The sequence below is a fragment of the Monodelphis domestica genome, chromosome 4, assembly GCF_027887165.1.
Source record: "Monodelphis domestica isolate mMonDom1 chromosome 4, mMonDom1.pri, whole genome shotgun sequence".
In the NCBI taxonomy this organism is placed as follows: Eukaryota; Metazoa; Chordata; class Mammalia; order Didelphimorphia; family Didelphidae; genus Monodelphis; species Monodelphis domestica.
The window spans coordinates 84720489-84738144 of record NC_077230.1 but is presented as its reverse complement, the minus strand read 5'-3'; the positions used below and the strand labels follow the sequence as shown (position 1 = coordinate 84738144).

The following is a 17656-nucleotide window of genomic DNA, read 5'->3' as shown; positions in this document are numbered from 1 at the left end:
TTAAAATGAGATTTAATTCTTTTTAAAAATACATTTTTATTGGCATCTTTTTATACCACCAAAATTTTTCTTAGTGTTCTTCTCCCTTAAAGATGCCATATATAATAGCTTTTTATTTTTAAAGAAAAAGAGGGTGGGGAGGGGGATCTGCAAAAATGACAAACTTGTAGACAAAGTCTAAAAACATGTGATATACCACACATGTGGACCTACCACTTTTTAAAAGAAGGAAAGTAGAAATGCCATGAAGTTTAGTTCTTAAAAAATAAAAACTTTCCTATGACCTTTTTAGATCTCATTTTCACATCGCTCTTTCTTTTCACTGCCAAACTTCTCAAAAAAGTTGTTTACATCTGATAACCCCAAATCCTCATCATGCCCTCCCTCTTCATCTTCCCTCCTATATCAGCTGGTTTCTATCCTCACCATTCTGCTGACAGTACTCTCAAAAGTCAGTGATGAATTTCTGATTGCCAAATCTGAAGCCTTTTTTTCTTTATTTCTCTGCAGCATTTGGCCCTGTTGACCACCCCTTCCTTCTGGTTTCTTTTCCCTTCCAATGCATCAGAAATACTCTACTGCTTCTCCTTTAGTGAAACTTCATCAGCTCCTGCTCCAATATTTTCACTGGATCCTTACCATTTCCCCCCATATGTACCCTTAAATGTGGATGTTCTCCAAGATTTTGTCCTTGTCTGTTTGGCATTTTTCTCTTCTGGTGGTCTCATTATCTCCTCTTGGCAGATTCCTGAGCCCCAACTCCATCCTCTCAAATGCCCAGAGAATATTTCTACCTGGATGTGTCTGTCCACCAATACTTTAGACCAACATTTGAGCATCGCATCTTTCCTCAAAAACTACTTCTCCTCAGTATTTTTTTTTTTGTCAATAAGGCTGTTGTTTATCCAACTTCTTGTGTTTGAAACCTTATCCTTGCCTTCCCTCTCCTCTGTCCTTCACATGATTTATTTTAATTAATTACAAAAGCCTTTTTTCATTCAAACTCTCCAAATCCCTTGAGCTCTCTTCTTTTCTCCATTCTCATTGCTGGGTTCTTCTTGCTTCTAATCTCAGGAATTTACCCTCCAATTAATCCTTACTACCACTGCCTCACTATTTTTCCTTATACATAGATTTGGACCTGTCATTCAATGTTGTCTTCTGAATAAAGTTCAGTTGAAAGTTAGCATGCAGAAATTTCCATGATATGACCTCTCCTGCCTTTCCAACTTTTATCTGTAATGTTTCCCTTTTCATATTTCAGGTACGTTGCACTGCTAGCTACCACCTGTACATGCCTCCCCCCCCCCCCATACTTTATTACCTTGGATAATGCTGTCCCCAGTACCTGGAGTACCTTCCTTCTCCTTGTCTAAGCAACCATGCTCTCTTTTCCTATGCTAGTTGAATTCTTGTTTTTCCTTTAAAAGTCAGCTCAAGGGGGCAGCTAGGTGGCTTAATGGATATCTCTGAGAGCCAGGTCTGGAGATGGGAGGTCTGGGGTTGAAATCTGACCTCAAACACTTCCTAGCTGTGTGACCTTGGGCAGATCTTTTGACTCCCATTGCCTAGCCCTTACCACTCTTCTGTCTTGGAACCAATTCACAGTATCAAGTCTAAGAGAGAAGGTAAGGGTTTTTTAAAAAAATAAATAAAAATCCAGTTCTGATGCAGCTGCCTTCATGTGTCTTTCCCTTATTCATCCAATCACTAATGATTTCTTCCTTTTCAGGTTCCATATAGCTCTGCATCTTGCACTTACCTTCCCATCTCTCTATTTTGTAATATAGTTCTTTGAGTATGTCTTCCTTATGTAGATTGTTTTATCTAGGATTGGTACCTTTCCCAGGATCTAGCACAATGTTCTGCATACATTATTAGACATTTAATATATGTTTATAGATTTTAATGGGAACCAAAGGTACCCTGAAGCTAAGTTTCAGGTGTTGACATGGATTTGCTGGCTGTAGGAACCTACTACTGACCTGTAGTTATCCAGGTATCACAGGTATCAATGGTTTCCCAGGAGGTTTATAGCCCTTTGGTAGAATGCATTGCTTTTTATAGTGCATACAAGAAGTGTTTGTCCAAGTATCTGCAGCATGTATAGGCTTAGAGGAAAATGCTATCAGGGATAAGAAAGTAAAGGAAAGTTCCCTCCTCTTTTAGAAACTTACATAAGAACCCAGGAATTAGGAGTAGTTAGGTGGCTCATTGGATAGAGAAGCCAGTCCTAGAGACAGGAGACACTGAGTTCAAATCTGGCCTCAGATACTTCCTGGCTGTGTGACCCTGGGCATGTTACTTAACCCCAATTGCCTAGCCTTTACCACTCTTCAGCCTTGGAACTGATGCCTAGTATAGATTTTAAGCAGAAGGTAAGGATTTTTTTTTTAAGATAGGAATTATCACATTGGTACCCCATGGCCTACCAAGCCAGCCTCTGACAAGTTGGAGGCATTAAATATACATGGAATCACTATAAAACAATACGGCAGCATATAAGTAAGTGAATGATCAAGATATAGAAGGTTATAGAAGTACTGAGAAAATATAAAGTAAAACAATTACCAAATCTGAGAAGAGGCAAATCATACCCTGGGCTCTACAAGAAATGAGAAGCTTGGATTTTGTCAGCTTGTTATAATGGGTCATCACCTATAACAGTAATCTGACCTGATAATAGGAACACTTGGCTATCTGCCTTGTCAGCCATCATTTGTGATGTCTCCCATATAGGAACTCTCACTGGTTAACTTACTTCAGTGGTGCAGGCTAGCCTTCTTTGCCACATACAGTTGAGAGAGCTTCTTTGGGTACTGAGAATGACTTGCCCAGAGCCACAGAGTAGCATATGCCGGAGGGGAGACTCAAATTCAAGTCTTCCTGACTACTCACTCCCTACTGCTCTTTCCATAGTAGGAGCTTAATAAATGTTTGAATTAAATTCCAAGACTTACATTCAAATACTAAAAAACATGGCAAAATTCTCATTAGTAAAGCATATGTTCCTGGTTTCAAAAAAAGAAACTGGTCTTGATAGGCCAATCTGCATATTTTTCTTCTTTGTTCTTGAAGATGGAAGAGTAGTTTCTGGATTTGTTTTTATTTATTATTTTTGTATGCTTTGTATCCTCCTAGTAAAAAGCAAGTCACTCAAGTTCAAGGACAGTTTGATTTTTTTTTCTTTGATCATGCTTTGTATCAAGTAGGCACTTAAAGTTCATTAAATTGAATTATTTCTGTTTGTTTGAACCCTTTAATCTTAGTCATCAGAGAAGTCACTTAATACCCTTTTCTCATTCTTTCATTATGTTTTGGACATATTTCCCCAAATGGGTTCATTTGTTCTCTTCATTCAGATTTGTTTTTCATCTTCAGATTCATAAAAAAGTAATAACACATATCTTGAATTTGCTATAATGAGATTCAGAAATGGCCTGCAAATAGCATGCAAACAAATAGCCCTTGATGTTTCACCCATTTGGAATTGGTGGCACCACTGTGTCCAGAAGGCACCTTTTTTTTTTGTGAAGGAACCTTTTTTAAGTTTAATTTTCAATTCATGAAGCAATTTCATATTGGAATTAATGAAGTTCAGACATAAAAGCAATCATGATATCATTGGTATTTTTTTTCCCTTTTGCATTTTAGGCATTATTCTAGTCCATGACTTAACAAATAAGAAGTCATCTCAGAATTTGTATCGTTGGTCTTTAGAAGCTGTCAACAAGGATTTGGTTCCAAGTGGAGTCTTAGTTACCAATGGGTAAGTATATAATTTCTAGACAAGAAATTACTTGAACTTCAGATTGCTTCTTTTTTACCTATTGCATCAAGGGTTGAGGTGCCTTGAAGTATATATTCTGTAAAAACATTTATACATTTTTTGTTTAAAAAACCTGGCTGGTTTTGTAAAGCTTTGTTTTTTTTTTTTAATGACTATGTAAGTTTTATAACTGGATATCACAAGGCCAGCAAGAGGGAGGCTAGACAATGGTTGGTGATGCCACCAAGAGGACTAGATCCTTATAACCTCTCTGACCTCTCCAAAATGAGAATTAGGTCTGAGAGATAGTAAAGCAATTTTAGCTATCTCCGTGGTCTAGGATACCAAGAACCCTAATGAGGTAATTAATCCAGTGAACTAATAGCAGAGAACTAACATCTTTATTCATCACCCTTTGCCGTACTGCCCACCATACTCTGATATGATTTCTGAAGCTACTTGTATCCTCTCCTCCCTTCTTCCTGTGCCACAGAAAGTCAAAAAAGCAAGAGCTTCTCCTGCCAGGACTACAGTGTGGCAGCACACTGTACTTCAGTTGTACTTAGCCAGAGGACTGAGCGATATAGGAAACTAGAGGAGGATATGTGTGTGTGTGAGTGTGTAATTCTCCACTGAGCCATAGGGAAAGAGCCAAGCATGGAGCTAGGACCAGTTCTGTCCCCCAGAAATCCCTTGGGACTGGTGAAACATGAATTGCCCATTGTGGGAAGAGACTGAGATAGCTTTGAGGTCCCATTCCCAGAAACTATCAAAAAGGAAGTAATCAGAAAATGAGCAATATGGGAAAATAAGGAAAAAAGATAGAAATGATCAGAAATCTAAGAAGGAAGAAAAACTAGTCTAAGATCTGGGGCATAAGATACTAATAACAAAAGGAAATATGGCCTCCAGATCAGCTAAAAAAATCCAGATATCTATGAATGAATATTGCAGGACAAAAGAAAATGAATCAATATCTGATGAGACAGAGGAGCCTATGGATTCCCAAGAGTGTTTGGAACCTCAGCAGGAGGTTCCTGAATGGTTTAAAAATGAAATAGGAATTGTAAAAGCAGGATTTATGACTTATGGCAGAAATAACAGCCAGAATAGAAAAATTTGAAAACAAGGTAGCAAGTCTTATCAAAGAAACAAAAGAAAATAACTGAATGGGAATGAAAATTCATACAAGTGAAGGACAATCTGGAAAAGGAAAAATAAAAGGCAGTCATGTTAAAAAGAAAAAACCGTCTTCATACTTGCAAAACATATTGATGTCAACGGGAAATATATACATTTTTTTTTCTAGAACCTATACCATTTGTCTTAGAATCAATTAGTTCCGAGGCAGAGGAACAGTAAGGGCTAAGCTAAGTGAGCTTCCCAGGGTCACACAGCTAGGAAGTGTCTGAGGCCAGATTTGAATACAGGATCTCCCGTTATTTTTTTAGGCCTAGCTTTTAATCCATTGAATCACATACCTGCCCCTGAAATGTATATATCTGAAAGATTACAGATAACATTGTAATGTGGAAGTGTTCTAGAAGGATGTAAGATGTTTTAACCCATCTAGGAACTCCTCAGGGCCAATTAAGCACCAAACCCTTTCATTCTAAAACAAAATTTATTTTAATGGGAACTGGTAGGTATGAACTCTGACACTCTTCAAACTACCTCCATCTGACTCCCAAGTCCTCCTGTCCCAAGAACCTCCTGTTCTTCTTTAGGGCCTACCTACACCTCCTTATGCTATCTAAAACCCTTTCCCAGGCTATCTGACTTAACCTAATCTTCCTACCAGTGATTAATAAAGAAAGAAAGGGGGAAACCTCTGGGTTTGGCTACTGTACTAAGCAAGATGAAACACTTTGGATAACCTTAGCCAATAGTAATTCTGGTAGATGGACCACACCCAGATGAAGACTGGGCTCAGGGAAATTAGTTTCCTCCAAGTAAATACTCTACCTGGATGCTAAAGATTTCTCCACGAAATCCTGACTTTCTAGGGAGAATCTCTTAGAGTAAAACTCCTCCTTTGGCTTGAAATTGTAGGGAGAGAAACAAAACCCACTCCCAGCTCAGATGAAATCCAAGAAGGAAGTGAAGTTCAATTATTTTCCGTTTTAGACTCCCACAATTCCTTCCTACCCAGAATCCTTTCCCAGGGCTTATCTCAAAATTCCCTTCTAACAACTAACCCTAGAAAACTAGACCATCAAGTCAAAAAATCTGAACACTATAATGAAAGAAGCATTATAAGAAAACTGCCCCAGACTTCTAAACAGAGGAAAAAACTATGCTAATTGAAGATTCAGTATATGATCAAAAAAAACAAAAAAACAAAAAAAAACCTCTATGCTTCAAATCCTGAGACAAGTTGTGTTGAAATTTAACAATTCCAAAAACAAATAACAAATTTTGGAAGTGACCAAGAGAAATACCTTCAGATATAAAGGAAAGGAAATTTGAACAACAAGACTTTTCTGGGCACACTGGCAGGTGTGGCAGGAAGGAAAGAAATGTGTTCCAAAGAGCAAAGGAGCTCAAATGCAACCCAGCATGATAAACCCTGCAAACCTGAGCCTAACCAATAATGAAAAAAGATGGACATTCAATAAAAAAGAGGCATTTAGAGCCTTCCCAGAAAGAAACCAGAACTGAATAGATTATTTGCTTTGTAAATACCCCAGATGATAATTATGCAGAAAGAATAAACAAATGAGACAATGAAAGGGACAACAAGAGAAAAACAGAAAGTCTATTAAAATATTTCTTTCTAAAAGCGCAGGAGTGGATGCTAAAAGCAAACAGAAGTGATGGTAAAAAACACAAGCCTGAAATGTTAGTGAATTTTAAACCTCATCACCCTGCCCACAGATCAGTGTTTTTTTGTAGGACTAAATTATAGAAGGGGAGGGTGCATAAAAGGGGAGAAGAGAGGAAGAGGATAGATGGAAACAAGATGAAATCCAATCGAGGTAAAAGGTAACAATAAAGAGAAAATTACTCTTACAGTTACTTAGGAAGAAGAGAGTCTACAAGGGAACATGAACGAGCAAAGAGACATTGAAAAAGTCAGAAATTTTGCTTTGGTAGTGAAAAGGGCATGACTGAAAAACATTTTTTTCCTTTTTGTTTGTGGCCTTTGTGTTCCATAAGCACACATTATAAGGCATCATGTTTAATTTTTTAAGGTAAATAATGCTGCAAGAAATCTCCAATATAAAGATACTACAGAACTATTGAAATACTTGAAAACCATTAAGGTTTCATTATTTCACAGGTGCTTGATTTTTACTGAAGGATACTTTCATGAGGGAAAAGAGTTATTCTCTAAAGAGAAATAGGGACCTTTGGATATAATCTCCAGGCATTTGGTGCTTAACAAGACCACTAAACCTGCCTCAGGAGAAATGAAGTTAGAGATTCTGGAGGCAACACCCACAGGAATAAGGAGGGCATGAACTCATGGAGATTTCATGAAAAATGAAGGTGTGTGTGGAAATCGCCATGAGGAAGGCAAAGGGTAACTGCACATTCTCGAATATAGGACTATTCTTACCATTGGGCAATACCTCTCTGTTAGGATTTTTTTTTAACTTTTACCCCTCTTAGAATCAGTACTAAGTATTGGTTCCAAAGAAGAGTGCTAAGGTAAGGGTTAGGCAATCAGTTAAGCCAGATTGGAAGCCAGAACTTCCCATCTCCAAGCCTGGCTCTTTATCCACTTTCCCACTTAGCTGCTGTAGGAATTGGTTTTTCTAAAAAGTATACTATGAGGGGTGGGGAGTAGGATCTGCAAGACAGTAACATGGAAACTCTTTAAAAAAGGGAATAAAAAATATGTACCTTACAAACCTTAATTCCATAAGGGGTACAGAGATTTTAAAATGTCCAAATACTCCATAGATTAAGGAATCAAAGTCTAGAATAGACAGAAGTAAAAGATTAATCATGAAGAGAATGAGGGAAAGAAATGTTTGTTTTTCGAAAAAGGCTCAGAAAATGAAAATTTAAACTAAATAAGAAAACAAGTTGATGGGAAGGAAAGGAAGAGGAATTTTACTCAGCTGAGAATAAAGGGAGAAGTGAAGAAGAAAAGGAAGAAAAAAGGAACCAATAAGTCTAGCAACAATCCAGAAACAAGGGGAAAATTAACAAAAGGGAGCAGGGAAGAGTAAAGGGCTAAACTACCTAAAGAAACGTGATACTGTGTTTTCAGAGTAAGAACAGAAAAAAATGTTAATTTGGAAACAAGAAACCAACTCAATATTAGAAAGAAAGACAGAAAATTATAAACATAAGTCCCATAACTAAATGATGGATTTAAGAAATCCAAGAAAATGAAAAAGTGGCAGTTTGGATAAGAAAACAAAACTCCATAATCTTTCTTAGAAGCACATTTTAAAAGCAAAGACATAGAATAAAAATGAGAAGGTAGAAAAAAATTATCGTGCATCATTTGAATCTAGAAAAGCTAAGTTGTGATAATACTGTCTGGCAAGGCAAAAACAAACATTCAAAAATTTAAAAGGGATAAATAAATTGTTATGCTAGAAGGAACTATAGTCGGCAAATCATTATCGATACTAAACTTCTAAACTCCATAACTAAATTCACAAAGGAAAAATTACCTAAACTACAAGAAGACATAGTCAGTAATTATAGTAGTAGCTAAAAGTTTCCATATCTTGCTCTTCGTTTTGGATGTTTTAACAAAGAATAAACTAAAGAGAAAATATAAAATTGTACACATTTCTGAAGGAACTAGAACTAAAAAGCCGATGTTGTCTTCTAAATGGACCTGCTTAAGAATATACATATTCTTAGCACCACATGAAGCTTTTACAAAAATCAGCCATGTAGGACTTCCGGTTAAGATGGCGGCTTAGAGAAAGCTGAAGTTCAGATCTCCGGAAAACCCTTCCCGACCGATCTCAAACTAGAAGCTCCTAAGGCGCCGAAATTCAAAACGATCAACAGCACAGACCCTGGGAACCCTCCTCCTGGACCTGGACCCGGTTCAAAAGGTACGGCTCCCCTTAAAAGCCAGAACCCGAGATCCCTCGGACCTCAGGGGTAGGAGCGCAGAGTCCAAGACTCCCGGAAGCGGCAGCCGCGCCGGGCTCAGAGAGCAGGGTCTGAGGAACAACAACCCTCAGGGTCTTCTACCCAAGTCCCAGTCCGGGTGAAAGTTACTGCCTGGGGCCTCCGCTGCAAAGAGCTGGTCAAAACAACAGCAACCCTCAGGGCGGGCAAGACAGCCTCACGGGCTGGATCCTGCTATCCAAGTCTCAGTGAAAGTCTGTGCTCTCGGAGCTTGGGGAAGCGGCAGCCCATCCCCCCGCAGGCCGACGAAACAGCCTCACGGCCAGGGATTCTGAAGGCAACTTCCGGAAATCGAGCCAGGGGGAGAGTGTGGCTTCGTGGTCCAACCCTTCCATTCCAGCTCCAGTGAGGCATATTCAGTTTAACCCAGGGAAAGCTCTTAGAACCAACATCTGCCCAGGACTAAAGCCTCTGATCACCAGACAAAGACAAGAAAAGCCAATCCTCCACGTTCAGAGATGACAAACTCTACAGAAGCACAGAAGCCCCAAAATACCAAGAAAAATAAGAAGAAAGGGGCGACTCTGGACACATTCTATGGAGCCAAAATACAAAATACAGAGCAGATAGAAGAAGATATACAAGAAAATTCTCCAAAATCTTCCAAAGGAAATAGAAACTCTCCACAAACACATGAAGAATTTGAATCAGAAAGGACCAAAAAGATGGAAGCCCTCTGGGAGGAAAAGTGGGAAATGATGCAAAAGAAATTCACGCATCTACAAAACCAGTTTGACCAAACTGTAAAAGAAAACCAGGCTTTAAAGCAAGAACTAATAAAGCAAAGCCAAAACACCAAGAAATTAGAAGAGAACATAAAATATCTCACCGACAAGGTGATAGATCTGGAAAACAGGGGGAGAAGAGAAAATTTAAGAATAATTGGACTCCCAGAAAAGCCAGAAATAAACACCAAACTGGACATGGTGATACAAGATATAATCAAAGAAAATTGCCCAGAGATTCTAGAACAAGGGGGCAATACATCCACTGACAGAGCTCACAGAACACCTTCTACACTAAACCCCCAAAAGACAACTCCCAGGAATGTAATTGCCAAATTCCAAAGCTATCAAACAAAAGAAAAAATCCTACAGGAAGCCAGAAAAAGACAATTTAGATATAAAGGAATGCCAATCAGGGTCACACAAGACCTTGCAAGTTCTACGCTGAATGATCGTAAGGCATGGAACATGATCTTCAGAAAGGCAAGAGAGCTGGGTCTCCAACCAAGAATCAGCTACCCAGCAAAACTGACTATATACTTCCAAGGGAAAGTATGGGCATTCAACAAAATAGAAGACTTCCAACTTTTTGCAAAGAAAAGACCAGAGCTCTGTGGAAAGTTTGATACCGAAAATCAAAGAGCAAGGAATACCTGAAAAGGTAAATATTAAGGAAAGGGGAAAAATGTTATCTTCTTTTACTCAAACTCTCTTCTATAAGGACTACATTTATATCAACCTATGTATACTAATATGTGGGGAAAATGTAATGTATAAATAGGGGGTAAAGAAAGACCAAATAGAATAATGGTTCTCACACAAAGATTCACAGGGGAAGGGGAGGGGAAGAAAACTCCTATAAGAAGGAGAGGAAGAGAGGGGGGGGGGGTTTACTTAAACCTCAATCTCAGGGAAATCAACTCTGAGAGGGAAAAACATCCAGATCCATTGGGATCTTGAATTCTATCTTACCCAACAAGGGTAAGGAGAAGGGAAAACCAAGGGGGGGAGGGGGAGAGGGAGAACAAAAAGGGAGGGAAAGAGAGGGGGGAGGGGGAGGGAAGAAAAAGGGAGGGACTAAAAAGGGAAACATCAAGGGAGGGGACAAGGGGGACTGATTCAAAGTAAATCACTGGACTAAAAGGTAGAGCCGAAGAAGAAAAGGTTAGAATTAGGGAAGGCAATCAAAATGCCAGGGAGTCCACAAATGACAATCATAACTTTGAACGTGAATGGGATGAACTCACCCATAAAACGTAGACGAATAGCAGAATGGATTAGAATCCAAAACCCTACCATATGTTGTCTTCAAGAAACACACATGAGGCGGGTTGACACCCACAAGGTCAGAATTAAAGGATGGAGTAAGACCTTCTGGGCCTCAACTGATAGAAAGAAGGCAGGAGTGGTAATCATGATATCTGATAAAGCCAATGCAAAAATAGACCTGATCAAAAGGGATAGGGAAGGTAATTATATTTTGTTAAAAGGGACTCTAGACAATGAGGAAATATCATTAATCAACATGTATGCACCAAATAATATAGCACCCAAATTTCTAATGGAGAAACTAGGAGAATTGAAGGAAGAAATAGACAATAAAACCATACTAGTGGGAGACTTAAACCAACCATTATCAAATTTAGATAAATCAAATCAAAAAATAAATAAGAAAGAGGTAAAAGAAGTGAATGAAATCTTAGAAAAATTAGAATTAATAGACATATGGAGAAAAATAAATAGGGATAAAAAGGAATACACCTTCTTCTCAGCACCACATGGCACATTCACAAAAATTGACCATACATTAGGTCACAGAAACATAGCACACAAATGCAAAAAAGCAGAAATAATGAATGCAGCCTTCTCAGATCACAAGGCAATAAAAATAATGATTAGTAATGGTACATGGAAAACCAAATCTAAAACCAATTGGAAATTAAACAATATGATACTCCAAAACCGTTTAGCTAAAGAAGAAATCATAGAAACAATTAATAATTTCATCAAGGAAAATGACAATGGCGAAACATCCTTTCAAACCTTTTGGGATGCAGCCAAAGCGGTAATCAGAGGCAAATTCATATCCCTGAAAGCTCATATTAACAAACAAGGGAGAGCAGAGATCAATCAATTGGAAATGCAATTGAAAAAACTCGAAAGCGATCAAATTAAAAACCCCCAGCAGAAAACCAAATTAGAAATCCTAAAAATTAAGGGAGAAATTAATAAAATCGAAAGTGATAGAACTATTGATTTAATAAATAAGACAAGAAGCTGGTACTTTGAAAAAACAAACAAAATAGACAAAGTACTGGTCAATCTAATTAAAAAAAGGAAGGAAGAAAAGCAAATTCACAGCATTAAAGATGAAAAGGGGGACAGCACCTCCAATGAGGAGGAAATTAAGGCAATCATTAGAAATTACTTTGCCCAATTATATGGCAATAAATACACCAATTTAGGAGAAATGGATGAATATATACAAAAATACAAACTGCCTAGACTAACAGAAGAGGAAATAGAATTCTTAAATAATCCCATATCAGAAATTGAAATCCATCAAGCCATCAAAGAACTTCCTAAGAAAAAATCCCCAGGGCCTGATGGATTCACCTGTGAATTCTATCAAACATTCAGAGAACAGTTAACCCCAATACTATACAAACTATTTGACATAATAAGCAAAGAGGGAGTTCTACCAAACTCCTTTTACGACACAAACATGGTACTGATTCCAAAACCAGGCAGGTCAAAAACAGAGAAAGAAAACTATAGGCCAATCTCCCTAATGAATATAGATGCAAAAATTTTAAATAGGATACTAGCAAAAAGACTCCAGCAAGTGATCAGAAGGATCATTCACCATGATCAAGTAGGATTCATACCAGGGATGCAGGGCTGGTTCAACATTAGGAAAACCATCCACATAATTGACCACATCAACAAGCAAACTAGCAAGAACCACATGATTATCTCAATAGATGCAGAAAAAGCCTTTGATAAAATACAACACCCATTCCTATTAAAAACACTAGAAAGCATAGGAATAGAAGGGTCATTCCTAAAAATAATAAACAGTATATATCTAAAACCAACAGCTAATATCATCTGCAATGGGGATAAACTAGATGCATTCCCAATAAGATCAGGAGTGAAACAAGGATGCCCATTATCACCTCTACTATTTGACATTGTACTAGAAACACTAGCAGTAGCAATTAGAGAAGATAAAGAAATTGAAGGCATCAGAATAGGCAAGGAGGAGACCAAGTTATCACTCTTTGCGGATGACATGATGGTCTACTTAAAGAATCCTAGAGATTCAACCAAAAAGCTAATTGAAATAATCAACAACTTTAGCAAAGTTGCAGGATACAAAATAAACCCACATAAATCATCAGCTTTTCTATATATCTCCAACACAGCTCAGCAGCAAGAACTAGAAAGAGAAATCCCATTCAAAATCACCTTAGACAAAATAAAATACCTAGGAATCTATCTCCCAAGACAAACACAGGAACTATATGAACACAACTACAAAACACTCGCCACACAACTAAAACTAGACTTGAACAATTGGAAAAACATTAACTGCTCATGGATAGGACGAGCCAATATAATAAAAATGACCATCCTACCCAAACTTATTTATCTATTTAGTGCCATACCCATTGAACTACCAAAATACTTCTTCACTGATTTAGAAAAAACCATAACAAAGTTCATTTGGAAGAACAAAAGATCAAGGATATCCAGGGAAATAATGAAAAAAAACACATATGACGGGGGCCTTGCAGTCCCAGACCTCAAACTATATTACAAAGCAGCAGTCATCAAAACAATTTGGTACTGGCTAAGAAACAGAAAGGAAGATCAGTGGAATAGACTGGGGGAAAGCGACCTCAGCAAGACAGTATACGATAAACCCAAAGATCCCAGCTTTTGGGACAAAAATCCACTATTCGATAAAAACTGTTGGGAAAATTGGAAGACAGTGTGGGAGAGACTAGGAATAGATCAACACCTCACACCCTACACCAAGATAAATTCAAAATGGGTGAGTGACTTAAACATAAAGAAGGAAACCATAAGTAAATTGGGTAAACACAGAATAGTATACATGTCAGACCTTTGGGAGGGGAAAGGCTTTAAAACCAAGCAAGATATAGAAAGAATCACAAAATGTAAAATAAATAATTTTGACTACATCAAACTAAAAAGCTTTTGTACAAACAAAACCAATATAACTAAAATCAGAAGGGAAACAACAAATTGGGAAAAAATCTTCATAGAAACCTCTGACAAAGGTTTAATTACTCATATTTATAATGAGCTAAATCAATTGTACAAAAAATCAAGCCATTCTCCAATTGATAAATGGGCAAGGGACATGGATAGGCAGTTCTCAGATAAAGAAATCAAAACTATTAACAAGCACATGAAGAAGTGTTCTACATCTCTTATAATCAGAGAGATGCAAATCAAAACAACTCTGAGGTATCACCTCACACCTAGCAGATTGGCTAACATAACAGCAAAGGAAAGTAATGAATGCTGGAGGGGATGTGGCAAAATAGGGACATTAATTCATTGCTGGTGGAGCTGTGAACTGATCCAACCATTCTGGAGGGCAATTTGGAACTATGCCCAAAGGGTGCTAAAAGAATATCTACCCTTTGACCCAGCCATAGCACTGCTGGGTCTGTACCCCAAAGAGATAATGGACACAAAGACTTGTACAAAAATATTCATAGCTGCGCTCTTTGTGGTGGCCCAAAACTGGAAAACGAGGGGATGCCCATCAATTGGGGAATGGCTGAACAAACTGTGGTATATGTTGGTGATGGAATACTATTGTGCTCAAAGGAATAATAAAGTGGAGAAGTTCCATGGAGACTGGAACAACCTCCAGGAAGTGATGCAGAGCGAGAGGAGCAGAACCAGGAGAACATTGTACACAGAGACTAATACACTGTGGTATAATCGAACGTAATGGACTTCTCCATTAGGGGCGGTGTAATGTCCCTGAACAACTTTCAGGGATCCAGGAGAAAAAAAAAACACCATTCATAAGCAAAGGATAAACTATGGGAGTGGAAACACCGAGAAAAAGCAACTGCCTGAATACAGAGGTTGAGGGGACATGACAGAGGACAGACTTTAAATGAACACTCTAATGCAAATACTATCAACAAAGCAATGAGTTCAAATCAAGAAAACATCTAATGCCCAGTGGACTTACGCGTCGGCTATGGGGGGTGGGGGGGAGGAAAAGAAAATGATCTATGTCTAACGAATAATGCTTGGAAATGATCAAATAAAATATATTAAAAAAAAAAATCAGCCATGTATTACAGGCACAGAGATAATACAAATAAATATAAAAAGGCAGAAATAGCAAATATCCACTACAGACTTCAAATAAAAGACAGACCCAAATGGAGACTCAACAATGAAATTCTAAATAATCAGTGGTTCAAAAAACAAATCATAGAAGCAATAATTATGTGAGAGAAAATGATAATGATGACACAACATGCCAGAATTTCTGAGATACAGCATAAGCAGTCTTTAGGAAAAAATTAATATTCATGCAAATACTCATTCATGCAAAGAGAAAAAAAGGATTAATTAGTTGAATATGCATTTAAAAATGAGAAAGCAAACAAACTTAAAGTAAAAGAAGATATTTTAAGAATTTGAAGAAAAGTAGATGAACAGGAAACAAAATTTTGGAAACTGAAACTGAAAGCTAATTCTTTGAAAACCTTGAGAAAATTGATAAAACTTAAGCCAATATGATTAAAAAGAAGTCAGAAAATTAAATCTATAAAATAGCAAGTGAGCAAGGTGAAATAACAAAGCAAGAAAAAAATAGAAACAATAATAAAAATCTACTATGGATAGTTGTACATGAAAGAAGCATTTCTTCAAAATGTAAAATGCACAACCTAGAAGAAGACCAACAGGAGATCTTAAATAATCCACTCTAAGGAAAGGAGATAAGAAGTAGCCATAAAGGAACTGCCAAAGGAAAAAAGAAAACTTATGGTCCTGGTAGATCCACAGATGAATTCTGTCAAACTTTTAATGAATAGTTAGTAACAATACTACCCAAGTTATTCTCAAAAATAAAGGAAGGGCATGGGTATGAGTTGATGCTGGTGGAATGATCTAAAAAAAATGCCTTTCATTAGAGTTATATTAGAAATATATTAGAAAAATATAGTCCTAATACTAAATCTGAGAATGATAATACATAAGAGAACTAATATAGGCAAATATTACTAAGGAATATTGAGTCAAAAAAATAAATATAATATGGTCGTACAGTCTGCAATGAATCAGCCAAGAAACCATTCATAATAACCAATTCATACCAGTGATGCAGGTAATGGTTCAACATTAGGAAAACAATCATATTAAAAACAAAAACTTCCAAAACTATATGATTAACTCAATAGATTTGAGAAAAGCCTTTGACAAAGTACAAGACTCCTTTATGCTAAAAACTCTACAAACTCTAGGTAAAAGAAGATAAAACTGTCCTAATTTGTTGATCATATAATTGTTTATGTAGAAAATCCTAGGAAATCAGCAAAGATATTGATATAGTTAAAAACTTTGTCAATGTTCCAGACTACAAAATAAACCCTGAAAAGTCAACACCATTTTTATATAATAGTAACAGAATCTCATTCCATGTACCTACAAAATATATAAAGTATATAGGAATCTGCTTGACAAAGCAGAGAAAATATATCTATAGATTAAATTACAAAGTGCTTCTTTTTTTTTTTTTTTTTAGACCTTTACCTTCGTCTTAGAATCAATACTGTATATTGGTTCCAAGGCAGAAAAGTGGTAAGGGCTGGGTAATGGGGGTTAAGTGACTTGCCCAGGGACACACAGCTGGGAAGTGTCTGAGGCCAGATTTGAATCTAGGACCTTCCATCTCTAGGCCTGACTCTCAATCCACTGAGCTACCTAACTGCCCCCACAAAGTGCTTCTTAAAGAAATAATAAATACTTTAAGCGGCTCAAGGAATATTCAGTACTTTAGCCTGATTGTGCCAAAATAATAAAAATAACCAAATTCCCGGAGTTAATTTATAGTCTTAATGTTTTAGCAATCAAATCACAAAAGGAATACTTTATAGAATCGATTATAATCAAACTAAATTTTATTTGGAAAAATAAAAGATTTAGAATATCAAAGGAAATAATAAAAGAAATAGAGATGAAGGGGTATTGAATCTCACTTCCAGATCTCAGACTATATTATGAAGCAGCAATCATCAAAGCCATCTGTTGTTTTAAAAATACAGAGGTGAGTCAGATCACTTTTCTTGCCTCAAATACTTCTTAGCTGTGTGGCCCTGGACAAGTCACTTAACCCCCATTGCCTAGCCCTTAGCACTCTTCTGCCTTGGAACCAATACATAGTATTGATTCTAAAGTGGAAGAGGAGAATTAAAAAAAAAAATCAGTGAACCAGATTAGATAAGGGAGAATCAGCAACAAAGAAGCTCAATAGCCCATTGTTTAATAAATCAGAGTAATTTACTCAGGAAAGAACTTCCTAGCAGATTAAAAACTGGTGGGAAAACGAGGCTTAAACCAACAGCTCATACCTTATTTTATACATTCTAAGTGGATATTAAATTAATATTAAAGAGGATACCAAAAAATTAGAAGGAAAGCAGAAAATTTTTCTCCCACAGTGATTGGCAGAGGACTTATTCCTAACTGAACAAGGAATAGAAGCAATTTTAGAAGATTAAGCAAATAGCTTTGATACTTCAGTCACATGAATCTGCAAAGCTAGGGCAAGAATAGAAAGAGTGGAATGGGAAGAAATTTGTATCAGATTTCTCAAAAAAGTGTTTGATATCCAAGCTATATCTAAATCGAATTGTATATAATATTCATATGTACATACATATATACATGACCAAAAGTTATCCCTCAGTAGATAAGAGGTTAAATATGAGCAAAGTTCTCAAAAAAACTAATTATAAACTATTATCAAAAGAACACATGAAATCAC

At 37.0% G+C, this 17656-nt stretch overlaps 1 protein-coding gene across 1 annotated transcript in view; it reads left to right on the top strand.

The window, feature by feature from the left end:
* The window catches only part of RABL3 (RAB, member of RAS oncogene family like 3), a 74993-nt gene that overhangs the window by 30493 nt on the left and 26844 nt on the right, over window positions 1–17656 (top strand). The window contains exon 4 of the mRNA XM_001363352.5: window positions 3655–3769. Coding sequence (XP_001363389.1) covers window positions 3655–3769 — 115 coding nt within the window. The remainder of the gene's footprint in view (window positions 1–3654; window positions 3770–17656) is intronic.